Genomic DNA, 16056 nt, shown 5'->3' on the forward strand with positions numbered 1-16056 from the left:
TGGCGGGTATCGGGTTCGAGTCCCGCTTGGGGTACCTTGTGATGGACTGACGTCCCGTCCTGGGTGTGTCCTCTCCCCCTCCAGCCCTGTGTTGTCGGGTTAGGCTTGGGAGCGGCGGCTTCAGCCAACGTGTGTGTGAGAGATATTTCTTTGCACCATATTTCGTAGTTTTACGGCTGATTTAAAAGCAGTGCAAGGTGATGCGTCGAAGTGCATTTTAACTCGCTGCTTCTTTTCGTCCTTTTATTCGGGTGCTCTAACCTCTGCCTTTTCTGCAGATTCATAGTTAATATGTTTTAATGCAGAGCTGAATATGACAGATTCACATTTTGTGTTTCATTTGATATTTAATAATTTGTTGTTTAACAACAGTTACATTGTTTTTGCAAGCCACGGAACACAAGCAGTTGCAAGACTGAATTTTGTTTTGTTTTAAATATTACTTAAGACGAGCATAAGATTAAGCAAGTTAGGAAACATCAGATAACATCGAATTAACACATTATTCTTACTTTTGCCTTTTAAATGTATTGTCTGAATTTAATTATTTTAACTGTTATTTTTGAATTGCAGGTCCTGGCTAAATTGACCTCTACTACTTGTCAGAATAATATGTTAAGAAAATGGGTTGCTCTTACAACTTTTATACTTTATAAGTAATTTGCAGTGTCATTCAGATATGTAAATTCAAATTGTAAGTAAAAAAGCACCACCAGACAAAGCAGTAAATCAGCATGCTGAGAATGTCTGAAAGACATGAAGAGTGATTGTGTTCTTATCAATAGTGAGTGCTATTAATTTTGATTGTAAATGTATCAGTTTTACCTTTTTCAGGGAGGTTTTTCAAGGCGCTGTAGTTCAGCCTGTTTCTTTGAATTTTCCAGCGAAGACATTGCTGTGAGACAAGCAGTGTAAACTGTGATACGATCCCATGCCTATTTGTGGGATGTCTATAAATAGTGTCCTGCAATGGCAGTGTGAGCTCATGTCATGTGTGATTGATAGTTACAAAACCTTGTGATGAGACAACAGCCTCTCCAAAGAACCGAAGGAAAAGGCTCATGGTAAGTGTACAGAATTATTCTCTTAAATGATTATATGAAAATACAGGATACCAATGACCTGGGTATTGCTTTTGATGACAGAACCCACCAATTTATAGTTAATTAGCCATTCCAGAGTCTGAGTTATAATTTCCGTATGCTCTGTATTGACATGTCTGGTATGTTCCAGATCTATTTTCTTTTATTAAATGTTTTTTTTTTTTTTTTTTTTTTTTTTCTCTTTTCAGCAGATATTTTAACATAGGCTCATGCCTGTCAGAACTGGAGCTCAAAAGACACTCAGCTATAGTAGTGAGGTCCTTTTACTTCTGCTGCAAACAGTGATTTAGACCACAAAGCTTTACCATGGCGATGGGCTCCAGGAAACCACTGAGCAGATCCCTGTCTGGAAATGGAAGATCTGCTAGTGAAAATGCGGAGGAGAACACTGCACCTCCAGTCAGGCCAGACAGCAGGAATTACCTGGTGAATGTCAGACCTGAGAACAGGTAGAGTCCTGGCACTTTACACCGTTACTTTAAAGAAGGAGCACTATTTATCTATGTATTACACAAAAGAACTGAATTTATTTAAACAACGGTTGCCAAACAATTTCAAAAGTACATCAAATTCTCCCATGGGACCTCTAACAATACTGAAACTCTACTGACTTAAGTTTAATTTTGTCTATACGAGCAGTGACATAAAAGGCACATCGCAAATAGCAGCCGAAGCTTATTAGTTCACATTTGAGTATGATGGCCAAATGGCTAAAAATAAACAGTCACATTAATGTTGTCATCAAATTAATGTGACTCTGTAACTACCTATACATAGCAATTTTTTCCTATTAACTTTTAAAGGGGTTCAGTTTAATAGCTTACGCAATGAAATGCCATGAATAGCTATATTTACAAACAGTTACAATAATATATAATAATTTAACGCAACATTGAGGAAACGTGGTAGGTCAGCAGGTAGTGTTGCTGCACTATGGGTTCAAATGGAGCACCAGCCTGTGTGGAGTTTGTGTGTTTTCTCCATATTTTCATGGTTTCATCCCACATGTCAAACATATGCTGTAAAAGCACTAAAGCATGTATATTGCTTGAGGGAATGTGCTCACATGTCCTGTTCTTCTTTGGGCAGACTACGGGTTTCAATGAACATAACATCATAAGTGTTTGTTGAGCAGGGAAAAATAGATGGATGCTGTATCATTAGCTCAGATATAACTCTTATAATTATGCACAACCTTTTTTAGTTGAGCAGTAGCACTGGGTCAACATATTTTCGAACATTAATTGTTAACTTCATTGAAATTTATTACCATAACTAGTTATAGTTCCATCGTTATCAGTAACTGCTTTTCCAGTGCAGGGTCATAGTGATTCCAGGCTATTCTACAGGCATCACTGATACTAGTCCACTGTGGGTCAGCCTTAAACAGACACACTCATCACTCATTCATTCACACTTGAGTTCAGCAGTTCATCCGAAACATGCGTCCTGTGAATATGGGAGGAAATGGGTATGACTAGAGGAAACTCATGTGAAAACAGGTAGAACATGCAAACTCAGCACAGACTGATCCTAAATTTAAATGCACATCCCAGGATACCTGCTGAGCCACTTTGCCACCATAATAATGACAATAAAAAAAAAAAAAAAAACAAGAGAAATGCTCAATTTTCAGTTTTTTTAAATATATTATTATTTTATTATAGTCCATGGTTTTAAAGTAACCATTTGTGTATTCTCCAGGAGTACACTGTGCAGTGTGATGGCCCAGTTAACAGAGGAAACCCAACCATCATTTGAAACCACCTTAAAATCCAAGGCAGTGTCTGAGACCTGCAATGTTAAGTTCACCTGTGTCATTTCCGGTATTCTCTCTTGCTAATTTATGCTGACTCTTATTCATTTTGTGCAGAATTAGAATTTATGTGTATATATGTGTTTTACAGCTATGTCAGCTGTACAACAAAAGCTTGTATGTATTAAAAAGTACAGCCAATAATTTGTTTTTTAAATAAGCATTCCTATTATATGTGTGTGTGTGTGTGTGTGTGTGTGTGTGTGTGTGTGTGTGTGTGTGTGTGTGTGTATATATATATATATATATATATATATATATATAAACATGCTTCTTGATGGAAAATAATGATTCTCAATGTGTTTTTAAATACCCGTATTTGACAGCATGCTTTCTTACAGGTGCTTTCTTAAAATGTAAACATTCTACAGTAAAACAAGTATTAGTTTTTCCTATTAAATCATATATTATTACATACATTATTAAATTGCATATATTATTACATCCCAATCAGATGATTATATAAAATATTATCAATGTTTTTGATAGTACAGGACTGTATGAAGTAAAACACATTCCTTTTGACTTCATTATTATAGTTTATTATATTATCTCACAGTAGTATAAGAAAGTGCCACAAACCTAAGGTTATACAAGATGTGTAAGACGTTGAAAAAATTAACATGATTGTAGCTCCTTTTTATCAGACGTTGCTAGATACTATCCAGATTAAATGGGATAAGGACGTTTTTAGTAAACAGAAATTTTGCTTTTAACAATTTTGGTCATTGTTATAGTTCTTGAGTAGATGTTAGTGTGTTTTTTTCAGGTTACCCTGTGCCTGAGCTTACTTGGTATAAAGATGACATGGAGATGGATCGGTACTGTGGTCTCCCCAAATATGAAATATTCCGTGATGGAATGACACATACGCTGCACATTTACAAGTAAGTGGCACCCTGAAGACTAAATACTATGATTTAGTGTTTTTAAATTGTTATTTTACTCTTGGTGACATGATCTAACAACCACAGTTAAGAAAAAACATAATTTGTGACATTTCAATTTGGCCCATAAACATGAGGGAGCTATTTTTCCTGAAGGTCTGTATTGGTGTGCCCTCTTTAAAAAAAGGGATTCTTGGTCGCTACTCTCTGTGCAGCTGCACTGAAGAGGATGCAGCCATCTACCAGGCCTCAGCCAGAAACAACAAGGGGATTGTGACCTGCTCAGGGATCCTGGAGGTGGGTTCCATGAACGAGTTCAAGATCCACCAGAGGTTCTTCGCCAAACTCAAGCAGAAGGCTGAGAGCAAGCGGAGAGAGCTGGACAAGAGTCGGCGGCAGGACAAGGAGAACCAACCTGTGCCAGGCAGTCCTGAACGCATGCCAAGGAAGCGCCGTTCCCCTGGTAGGCCGGACCCTGCTGCCCCCTCTTCACCTCGCAAGGGCCTTCCAGGGCTTAGGCCCAAGCTTCACAATGAAGAGGTGGAAAACATGACTATTGAGCTGCCCAATAGTTTTCCTACTATAACCAGGGAGGCAGCTAGTAATGATGTATCTGAGGAAGCTGAAAAGAAAAATGCCGCCCAGGACCTCCCATGCATCTCTGATAGTTTGGTGGTGATTTTGCCTGACAGTCTAATCGAGGAACCTCTGGCAAAAAAGAAAATCAAGATCAGAAAAGGTTCAGCAATGCCCCAGAATACAGGCAAGAGTGCAGAGCAGGGGATTAATGAACAAAGTGAAGGAGCAATGAGCCTGTCTCAGTATCTTGCTACGGAGGTCCACCAGTCACAAGTATCTGAAGCCAAGCAGAACTCCAGGTCATTAGAGGTAGCCATGGAGGTGGAGACAGATAGAGTGAAAGCTGAACAGAAACAGACAACGAAAATTCCTAGATCTCCAAAAGTAAAATCAAAGACAAAGGCAGCGAAGCCAAAGGAACCTGGGCCAGCTAATATACAGTCACCTCTCACTTCTGTTCTTTCCTCTTTAAGAGGTATTTTCTTTGGCAACAAGAAGAAGAATGCAGAGGAAACAGAACATTACAACACTCCTGGCTTGGAGGAGAGTAGTACTCCCGCTTCTCCAGAGGTCTCAATTCCAAATTCATTACATGCTCATGAGACTGAACAGAATCAAGTGAATACAGAATGGAGGAAAATAGAGGAAGCATCTCTGTCAAACAATGACCATGTAACAGAAACATCTTCACAGACTCTCCCGTCTCATGAACCAGCAGCAGATCTCATCATGCATTCAAGCAATACAGAACCTTCAGCTCTGGAAGTAGAGATGTTGCCAGAAAACCAGGCCCTTGTGGCCCAGGACCTACATGCCCAGGAAAGCGCTGACAGATGTGAAGAAAGAAGAAGTCCAAGCCCAGAGAGATTCCCTGTGCTGGGAGTCGAGCAGCTGTGCACAGTAAGTACCATGGACTTCTCTGCTGGAGCTCTTGGCCAGTAACATCAGCTGACATTTGTTAGAGCGCATACAGCAATTTGACCTAAACCCTCAAGATACAGCTGGAAATTTTAATGTGTTTGTCAGCAACTTTGTGTTAACTAGTATCATGAAAAAGTGTCAGCACGTCAAACGCTCAGCTTTAATACGGACAGTGGCTTTGACAGGAATGTGAATAGTAGAATTGTTGCAAAGCAAGAGTGAAAACAGGAGCATGTAAGGAAAAGTTGGCACATAAGACTGGTACAGAAATGCAAAATTAACAAGGATTAGTTGTGTGGTTGTGTTGTGGAGCCTGTGACGTCTCTGTTGCTAATCGGACTCGAGAACGAGCCCCAGTGAAGGGGTGGGGAATGACTTCTTCAGTTTAGCAGCCAGCAGAAACAGCACTTTACACTGTCTAAGTTTCCCTTGACCTTGGTGACTTAAAATAGATCCTTTTGCAATGTTGGCCTGGACCACACTTGACCATACTAAGGGTTTGGTGATACTAAATGAGATACTTTCCTGAGCGAAATTTGTTGAAATTAATACTTCAGTAAATGGAGCTTATTTACAACAAATGCAGGTTTAGATCCTGTAAGAGAAAACTACTATTAAAATCTTTCAGCAAACTCTTAATAGGAATAAATATGCCACTTTATTATTATTAGTGCTATTATTATATTTGTTTTCTATTGTCTAAGTCAAAGATGATATACAGTGCGAGCATGAATACAATACAATACAAAGGCTGCAGTTGCGATACATCTGTATGAGATGAAAAGTTACCGCACATTCATAATAACCAGATTAAATCAGGCACAACAAACAATAAGGTAAAGTTTCAGTGTCAAGCTCAGATTTAGTATTTCTGTGTTATTTTGGGAAAAGCTGGATCTTCATGAGGGGCCTGAAAGTCAGGAGACTGGGATTTGAGAGGAAGAATGCAAACATCTGCCTCACAAAGAAATCATACAGCTCTAAATGTGTGTTATGATCTTAATTTTATGGACTGGTGTGATGAAAATAATGTGACTAGAGTGCCATTTAATCCTTAAAATGAAACCTGGCTGACAGCTTTGGAATGGTGTTCCGTTCAACAAAGGACTGCAGCCATGTGTTTGTTTTGTGCTTAATTACCTTAATTGTACAAGTGCAGGGCCATGTGATTTGAAAACTTCACCATGTAAAGTGTGACTTTTGCTTTTACTTCTGTTGTCTTTTGCTGTTTCATAACCCCACCTACAGTATGTATCTGATGGCAAACGACCGGGATGTTTTGAATGTGACTAAGAGGAATAGCACCATAAATGTGAGCATGGGATTTATTTAACAGTGCACTGGAGAATTGGCATTTATAGAAGATATCATGTTTGTTCTTGATTCAAGGTTACAGATGACCATAACCAGACAGAAGAGATAGCGGCACCTGTTACCTATGAGCTTGAGAATGATGGCATATTGACTCAAATTCATCCACCAGTAGAAAAGTGGGGATCGGTGGCCATTGCCGGGCCTCACAATTTGCATAGTCGTGGTGAGGGCTCTTCAGAAGAACTGGAACAAATCATGTTCTCTCACTACAAGGAGTCCACTAAAAGCTGTACACAGTCAGCGGTAGAAGAAGAAGCAGAACTTGAAACAATGGGTGATGCTGACACCAGTGCTCAAGGTGGCATTCCTCCTGTGATCATCTTCACTCCTGACATAGCCATGGACAACCTGAAAGTGAAGGATGGAATTGGGAGTGCAGAAGAGAGTAGAGATGGCACATGGGAAAATACTTCAGTGATTATGGACAGGAACACTGACCTGGAAGAAGACACAACACTGAACAAAGTTGAACAAAATGAGACAAGTGGCATTTCAGAATTCTCATCATCTCTGGAAGTCAAATTTGTAGATGCCACACAGATGCGTGCCATGCAGAAAAAATCAGAAATGCATGCTCCACAATCACAAATAAAAAATGTTCACGAAAGTCAACATACAAATGAGGAAAAGTACAACCATCTACTGGATGTTTCACAACTGCAAGATCCCATAATTGTTCCAAAGATAGATAGCTTGAAATCCAAACCGAAAGATGTTACAGAACTGCCAAGCATATCAGTCCATGATGATCAGCAGTGCTTACAGATGAGCCCAGGGGAGGTCTCAGAGATAGCAGTTAGCGATATGCCTGCTGTGGTTCCTTCCATGACCACACATGGGAGCCCCATCATACAGAGTATACAGAATGATCTCATCCAGTGTCCAAACAAAAACATAACAGGAGAGGAACCACAGCAAAATCGGAACACCTCAAATGGAAGAACATCACCTGAAGAATTAAACTCTGAGCAGGGTATAGAGGTAGACAGAAATTCTGTTGCATTTATAAATGTTTCCTACAAAGACCTTTTATCATCTGGTAGAACTGAGCATGAGCCCAGCAACATAAACCCCCCTCTCATTATTACACCAACAGTACCATGTGATAATGAAGAGGGTACGGATGACAGAGAAGTTTCACATTCCAGTGCCATGTTAACAGATGAACAACAGAAATCCAGCGAGCCTACAGTAGAACGTGAGACTTCAGCTCAAAAGATCAGTCTTACCAGTCCTGAGGGTTCCACCACTCCACTAAGAACTGTCTCTGAGTCTTTGGCAAACATGACCGTTCCTAAAATTCAGGTGGATAGTTTCATGCTGACCTGCAAAGAACCTCCTGCAAAGGAAGTTGCACTTCCCGTCACATGCTGTGAGATCAGCCCTGAACAGAGGAGGGACAGCCTGACTGCTATCCCCGCTGCCACAGCAGAAGAGCTTGCGTCAGGGGCCCGCCGGAAGATCTTCACACCGAAAAACAAAGGAGATGAATTGGGTGATGCAGCAGAAGTCGAGGGAAGAAAGGAGGAGGTCCCCATAGGGCAGCAGACTCCACATTCCCCACTTGTCAGCCAAAGGAAGAGCACTCTGGAGGTGCCCAAACATCATGAGGAGATTCCCAGAGAATTTGAAACTGCCAAGCCCAGTAACAGTTCAGCTCAGAAGGAGAAGTTCAACCCTTTTAAAGGTATCAGATGTTATTGAAATGAAAAACACTGTTTAGCAACCGTCACAGTCTAGTGATCAGGAGGACTTGAAGGATGATACTAAGCAGAAATGTTGCCGAATCAGTGTGTATTTGGTTTCCCTTGACAGCTCCTCAGGTTATCCGCAAGATCAGGGGTGAGCCCTTTTCAGATGTTTCGGGACACCTGAAGCTGTGGTGCCAGTTCTTCAATGTGCTCAGTGACTCAATCATCATGTGGTTCAGAAATGAAGAAGAGATTGCTGAGATAAAAATAAGGTAAATGCAAAAACAGTTCTGTGCACCTTAGCCAAAAATGTAACTTTCACAAGAAAAACCGGGTATGAAAGAGACATTGTATATATTGTATACTGTGTATATACAGTATTTTATACAGTATAAACAAACTGTAGACCGGTGTCATCTTATGATTATTACGTTAGTTGGTTTCTTTCATCTGCACTAAAAATATTTATATATTGATACAATTGTAATTATTTATCATTTTTTTTCTAGAAGACAAATAACTGTATAGAGCTTATTCTTTGTCAACATAATTGATAAAGAAATACGTCCAAATCTATTGAACAAAATAGAAAACGCTGTCAAATGAGGGCACACTCTAGAGCCATGCTGTCACGTGATCCTGAAGGCCAACAGTTATGACAGTGACAGACAGACACACATTCAGCAAGCAGACTGAGGCCATATTAACCATCCCAGCCTGGAGGGAGGGTGTTTCTTAAAGCCTATATCTGTTTTCTCAGATGCTGTGTCAACTAAATTCCCAGGTATAGAACAGGAGGCTGTTAGTTGGTGGCGACCCCCAAAGGGCAGAATGAGTACTGTGAAGAAAATTCTCTGAACTGGTTCTTTACATGTGGTCATGTTTGTCTCCTTTCTTCTTCAGAGCAGGAGATGAGAGTCAAGTGGCACTGGCCGTTGTCCAGGCCTCCAGCAGAGATTGTGGCGTCTATAGCTGTTCCATCAAGAATGAATATGGAACAGACTCCACGGACTACTTGCTCAGTGAAGACAGTATGCCACTTCCTTTCCATATGCAAACCAACTGTTTTTTCTTTTCTTTTCTCTATATGCACCAGACACTTTCTTATAAAACCTCCAATGTTACAAGGACTTAACAAGATAACACAAATGTTTACTTGTGAATGCACTACAAATCATATTGCACTATTCCTTCTTAAATACCTCTGTTGCACAAATATCATGTACTTGTGAATGCACTACAAATCATATTGCACTATTCCTTCTTAAATACCTCTACTGCACAGTTATTATGTAAGTACTTGTATTGTATAGTTAACTGTTTATAGTATATGTATATTTGCACTAATTTCAGATTATCGACTTAGTAAATTAGTTATGTAGGTCTAAAAGCTGTCCTTAGGTCTAGTGTTGCATGTTTATATTTATGCTTATTTTACACAGCACCGTGGTCCTGCGAGACACGACATTTCATCCCACTGTATGTCCACACATGTAGTGGAATGACAATAAAGCTTGACTTACATTACTTCATTAGCTCACATTTTTCTCCAAAGTGACATACTGTTAAGATGCTTACAATTATTTACCCATTTATACAGTTTTTTTTCTTTACTTGAGCAATAGCATATTACAGCAGGAGATGAGGCTTGAACCTGCGACCTATGGGTCCAAAGACAGCAGTTCTAACCACTGCCCTGACCCTACACTCCACTTCCAGACAATTAAGATACATTATGGAGCATCTCCCATGTAGATGAGTAACCTGCTTTGCTCTGTCTCGCCCCCCCAGTACTGTCAGAGTTCTTCCTGAAAGAAGATTTAGAAGGTAAACAAAGATTAACTTGATACAGCAGGATGTTATGTCTGCATTTACTTACGCTGATCTAATAGCCTAACTGTTAACTAATATGGATTTGTTTTTATCCCGTGTACCCTGCAGTCGGAGAAGAAGTAGAGATGACCCCACTGGTGTTTGCCAAAGGCCTGGTGGAGCCTGGGTACTGGGGCAACAAGCTTTTTGGGCGCGTAATGAGCGAGGAGCTGCATGTAGGCAAAAGCTCCAGCCGCAAAATCAGCCGTATGAAAGTAATCTATGGCCTGGAGCCTGTCTTTGAGTCTGGAAGCATGTGCATCCTGAAGGTACAGAGTCCCATTGCTTATGGAGCCCAGGAGGAGAAAACCTTGACGGAGAAGAACTTGGATATCATAAAACAGGTATGAACTTCTGCAGTGGTTTTGTATCTTTTTATTTGTAAATACACTGGGTATCTAAGTTCTCAAAGCTCTCTGGATATTACCATTTACAGTACATCTGCAGTATGATAATGACACATATAAATCCATGAAAAAAGATACATATTTTTAAAAATTGTTTTAATTTGACATTTTAGGGTCACGACATCATACAGGTACAGACAGTACACCGAGGGATTGCAAAGATTTCCGTATACTTAAAGCTTTGGGTTACAATATATCATAGGCATTATCATGCAAACCAAATGTCACACACGTAATTCTGATTTTCATGCTTCCCCATCATAGTTTTCTCTGGTAGGAATCTCTGAAAATGTTAAGACCCTGTATCATAACTTTAGCTATGGTCATCTGAGTAAGCAAGGGGAGGACACTTATTGTTTCACAGTGTATCACAGACGTGGGAGAATTCACTAACAGCTTATTAGAAATAAACGCTACAGACACCTCTGTGCCGTTCCTTCCCTGTTTGAAAAACAGCAGTTATAGGAGTCAGTACTTTGTTTCCCATAGGACTGTAAGATACAGAACACGGTTCGCGAGTACTGCAAAATATTCAGTGCAGAAGTGAGAACAATGGAGAACTTTGGTCCAGCACCTGAGTGAGTATGAAGAAATACTACTAAGTAATCTGTTACTCAATACATGGTGACAATGAGGAGAATGCAGTTATTGTAATGCAAAGACAATTATTTCCTTGTTATGTATATTTTTTTTAATGCTTGCTATAACATTGAATCTGATTATCCTTATATGTTTACAGTTGATGGTGATATTTTATGTTTCTATAATTTGTTATATAATCAGTTTGGTGTGCAGAGTTCAGCTAATAATAATAATAATACAGGCTTACACAGTGAGTGGAATGTTACTCTGCCTGTCTCTTCAATGACTGCCTATGTGGGTCCATACAGAGTAATGCCCCTGTACCTAATGTACCGGCCTGCTAACGCGGTACCGTATGCCACGGTGGAGGCTTACCTGAAGGGACTTTATGTCAAATACTGCGTGAGTGATGCGACCGGAAGGCTGGTGATGAGGACTGTCTCTGAGGTGGAGCAGAAATGCTGTGCCTTCCAGCACTGGATCCACCAGTGGACCAACGGCAACCTGTTGGTGACACAGCTGGAAGGTAAATGCACTGATGGTTGTACTGACCCAAGTATAGAGAGCAACAGCAGACATCCCTGTCATCCAGTATTTGTGTAACCATTGTGTGCTTTATGTTGCAGGAGTGGACTTGAAGATCACAAATGTTGCAGTTGTCACCAAATCAAAAGGGTAAATCTGTTTTATGGTACAGATGTCATACTCAGTTCTACCTCTACACTGGTGAATTTTTTAATTAATTATTTTTACATTTACATTTATTCATTTAGCAGATGCTTTTCTCCGAAGCGATGTACATCTCAGAGAAAATAGAATTTGTGCATTACATTAGGAGAAAGAGAGACATAGTTGTAGACATTTGATTCTTAAGTAAACTTAGTTTGTTTCTTTCCACTTTATGCACTGATGTTCATCGCTCAAGTAGGTGCATAAAACTCAAAGTAGATGAATCCTGATCACCTTCCTACAATTTTTTATTTTTTAATTTTTCTTTTTAAAAAAGGTACACAAACATTTACATACAATACAGTGTAAAAGCTTATCTGGGCATGATCATAAAGCTACAGTACATGAACACTTAACACATAGGCAAAGTGAGTCCGGAAAAGGTGAGTTTTCAAACCCTTCTTGAATTTAGACAGAGTTTCTGCAGTTCTGAGTGAGAGGGGGAGGTCGTTCCACCATAACGGAGCCAGAACCGAGAACCTTTGTGCTTTACCTTTTGTGCATGGGACCACCAAGCGAGCACAAGTAGATGAGCGAAGGGGTCTGGTTGGGGTGTAGTGGTTGATCAAGTCTTGATAGTCAATATTTATGTTAGATGAATGAGTGAGTGAATGAACGAACGAATGAATGAATCAATCAATAGATCATTAACTTTTGTGAATAGTGATACTCACCTTTCCGAATGCTGTCTTTACTTTAAATAGTAAAAACCGGACAAAGGAAGCAGCAAAATTAATTGGAATGACATCTGCTGAGACACTACCTGATACATGTGATACATATGATACGTACCTCAGTAGCACAAGGACATAGCTTAATGAAGATTTCTCTCTCACAGCTACCAGGGTCTCACGGATGAGGGGTCTCCACATGTCTTTGAACACTTTGCCTCCCTGCACCAGTGTAACTACTACTGTGGACTCCTGAGTCTTCGCACCCTGAAGTCTGCAGACTCTGTGCCGCAGTCTGGCAAGACAAAGGCCTCCAAGAGCCCCCTGTTCACACGCAAGATGGGTGGCATGTCAAGCCCACAACAGTCAAGGAAAGGCTCACAAAGCCCCCAGATTGCCAAGAAGGGTACATCCAGCCCAAAGGTCACTCGAAAGAGCGAACTGGGGGACTCTAAATCAGCTAAACAGAAAAGTGTAGAAGCAGAATGATGCAGTGTATGATGCAGAAACCCAAACCTCTGATTTGCCGATGCAAGCTTTGATTGATTAAATCGGTCTTAGGCTGGGAAATGGTCAGTGTACAAACAGCAATGACTGACCTTAGTCATTGCTTTAAGTCATTTAGATACAATAAACTTGGACAAAAATACATAACCTGTTGCAAGACTTCTCCCAAGCCAGTTAAGATGAAATATGCGTGAATAAGAAATCTCTCTCCCACAGGCAGGACAGGTATTCCCACAAGCTTTCAGGAGTATATAAGTTGTAGGGGCCAGGGAAAGCCTTGGTTTTTGGTAAGAGCTACTGAGGGAACAGGAGTTAAATAGAAATTTTGCATGTTGCGTCCTGTTCAGCTTCAGTTTTAAACATAACAATATAGTTTGATTTACTTAAGGGGAAAAATCCTTTAATTCTTCATAGGATGTATGGCCAAGGGGCATGAGAATTTTGTCATTATTGGTAATTTTTTAAAAGTTATTTAATAAATACACTTAAAAGTGGAAACGCAGTTCAGAACAGAGTTTGGGAATAACGGGTGTTTGGGAAGATGAGAAATAGTACTTTGAAGGATTTTAGAAAGATTTTAGAGATTTGTCTTGATAATCAGTAGTTTATAGAATTTCCAAAATGCATTTTGAGTGTTCTGCACATTTCTTCATGTGCTGTTCCCAGACACCAGCCAGTGCTCCAGTATTGCAGTGCAGTACCTGCAGGACTGAGCTGTTTCTGTAAATGCTGTGTTTACTGTGATGGTGCCTCTTGGACTGCTCTTTTCAGTAAGTTATGCCTGGGTTTAAGTTGTTTTTCAGCTTTGCACTGTACCGGATGTTCAGATTCTTCACAAAATAATACCATTCCTTGGTGCATGATCAGCACTTAGTGATACAGCACTGAAATTTACTGCTCTTCTTCCATTTTCTTTCTTTATTTGCTATGAGTGCTGACATATTATGGATTAATAAATTTATGATGTGGTTCACTATTTGTTGAATATTGCTTTTGATTGAGTTTCAGTGTTTCTGAATACTATTAATCGAATGAACTGCAAAAATACCCCTCCTATGACCATACTAAAAGAATTTTACTATGCCGTTGCTTGTGCATTGACTGAGCTCAGTTTTCTGTGTATGGACTTGAAGCTGTGTTCTTTCATATTGTACCACAAGTAGTTTTGTGCTCAAATATTTAGTTTTTTACCACAGTTTTGTTCTGTACTATGCAGTACACTCACTTGGCAACTGAGATTTTTTTTTTACCGTGGAATGACAGGTTAGAAGAGCTTATCAACTGGTTTATGGTTTCTACTTTGGAAGAAGTATTAGAATCAGATTTAACACAAGGGCAAGTCAAAAGGTGTCTGCTATAAGGTTTATAAAAAGTTGAAAATCCTTTCTTCCGTTACCTTTTGTATGTTTGTCATTAGTCTAATTTTTTATATTTAAATTCAGTAATAATGTCAAGGTGATATATGAAAGAGATCTCTCCCAGGTGGTGATGTACTGGAGGGAAACTGCAGACAGCATACAGACAGATAGATGGGATGTCTTCATTTCTATAGTATCTACAGTCAAAGAAAGAAAAACTCCAAACTTCTATTATAGGGCAACTGCTCCTTATGGATTACAGTGGATTTGGCTCTACGATCATCCGTCACGTAATTCAAGTCCGGCAGTGTGCTCTTTTGAGAAAAAACAATGCATTGAAATAATTCTCTGAAACCTAATGATGCAAATCCTAAGGGAAAACTAAAAAAGAAGCAAAATTAGTTTGAGGAATTCTGTAAATTCTGTTAGTAGCTCTAAATAGCCGCAGTTAATCCCTATTCATTTGAACGCGGACTATTGCAGATACTTTCTGGCCGACCCTTAAACATTTTGCAAGGAATATAATAAATATTACATGTATGTACAATGCAACCATATTGCCTTTTATTCATATCGGTAGTTCATATTTCCCTCTTGGGGGCAGTGTTATACAACTACAGCAAGTATATTAAAATACTATCTAAACAGTAAAAATGGTCCTACTGCCCCAATACATTTAATTTTATTACAGCTATGTGTATCTGTGTTTACTTGTGTATTTTTGTTCTGGGATTTTTTTTCTTTATTTCTTATTTCTACAACTACTGATTCTATGGATTTTTAAAGCCAAAGGTTTACTGGAGCACCAAGGTTTGAACATGCTCTTTCTGTTGTATTTTCTCAAGACTGAGTTAGACTCTGCTATTTTAAATAAATTTCAGTTTTAGCATTGACCGGTGCAATATCTACTCAATAATTTTTCATGAGTCTCTGGGATTTCAGCTACTACCTTAATGTAAGATCCTTAACACTCTTTGTCTTATGTTTGATATAGTTGTGAAGATACCTAATTAGCATCTTAGCTATTTTAAACATAAAATATCATTGTTTTAATCAAATACATAAAAAAGTCAGATACTTATAGTTAAATTAATATACTAAAACTCTATAAGCAATGAAACTAAAGTGAACTCATTAAATATGCTGTGGAAATAAGCTTATAATCATTTTGAATATTTTCCCACGTGGAAAATTACATTTGCAGAAACAAAAGGTTCAACTGGTCACATCTGATAAGGAAAACAAGTATAAATCAATTATTTTAACAAAGGTTTTAAAACTGTTGTGTTTGCACTTGCTCTCCATATCTGTTCCAAAATTCTAGAAGCCCTTTAATAACCAGTCAGTAATGTTCAATAACTTTGCATTTGTAGCCTATATGGTAGCAAAAACACAATTTAAAATTGTAATAATAATTCAGGCTAATAAATCACTAAAGCTCAGACCCTGCATTTCTTGTTGCATCCTGACATGGTTCTGTGTGTCACAACCGTAAAAATGAACCACACATTTGCTCAGTGTGGTTCAAAGGATATTAAGTTCAAAGAATATTATCTGTA

At 39.1% G+C, this 16056-nt stretch overlaps 1 protein-coding gene across 3 annotated transcripts; it reads left to right on the top strand.

Annotated features, from left to right (window-relative positions):
- The first annotated feature begins 79 nt into the window (after positions 1-79).
- LOC108931688 (alpha-protein kinase 3-like) lies at positions 80-14115 on the top strand. 3 transcript variants are annotated; one of them, XM_018747649.2, is made up of 15 exons: positions 80-197; positions 574-1064; positions 1292-1552; positions 2808-2929; positions 3689-3806; positions 4022-5285; positions 6696-8367; positions 8496-8643; positions 9275-9402; positions 10163-10198; positions 10313-10587; positions 11140-11228; positions 11541-11758; positions 11859-11907; positions 12800-14115. In XM_018747649.2, exons 3-15 carry the CDS (start codon positions 1410-1412, stop codon positions 13119-13121), a joined length of 4584 nt encoding a protein of 1527 aa, XP_018603165.1. In that variant the 5' UTR covers positions 80-197; positions 574-1064; positions 1292-1409; the 3' UTR covers positions 13122-14115. The 3 variants fall into 3 exon arrangements, with proteins under 3 accessions (XP_018603165.1, XP_018603166.1, XP_018603167.1); XM_018747650.2 differs by having other exon boundaries at positions 80-1064; positions 1295-1552; XM_018747651.1 differs by lacking the exons at positions 80-197; positions 574-1064; positions 1292-1552; positions 2808-2929 and having other exon boundaries at positions 3726-3806; positions 3994-5285.
- Positions 14116-16056: the final 1941 nt, after the last annotated feature.

The sequence above is a fragment of the Scleropages formosus genome, chromosome 7 (assembly GCF_900964775.1).
Source record: "Scleropages formosus chromosome 7, fSclFor1.1, whole genome shotgun sequence".
In the NCBI taxonomy this organism is placed as follows: domain Eukaryota; kingdom Metazoa; phylum Chordata; class Actinopteri; order Osteoglossiformes; family Osteoglossidae; genus Scleropages; species Scleropages formosus.

Bases quoted from the DNA above. Each gene is read 5' to 3' on its own strand.
- LOC108931688 (XM_018747650.2), top strand. From the start codon at position 1,410: ATGGCGATGGGCTCCAGGAAACCACTGAGCAGATCCCTGTCTGGAAAT. The intron at 5,286-6,695 runs GTAAGTACCATG...TCTTGATTCAAG, and splicing joins GAGTCGAGCAGCTGTGCACA to GTTACAGATGACCATAACCA. The intron at 10,199-10,312 runs GTAAACAAAGAT...TGTACCCTGCAG, and splicing joins CCTGAAAGAAGATTTAGAAG to TCGGAGAAGAAGTAGAGATG.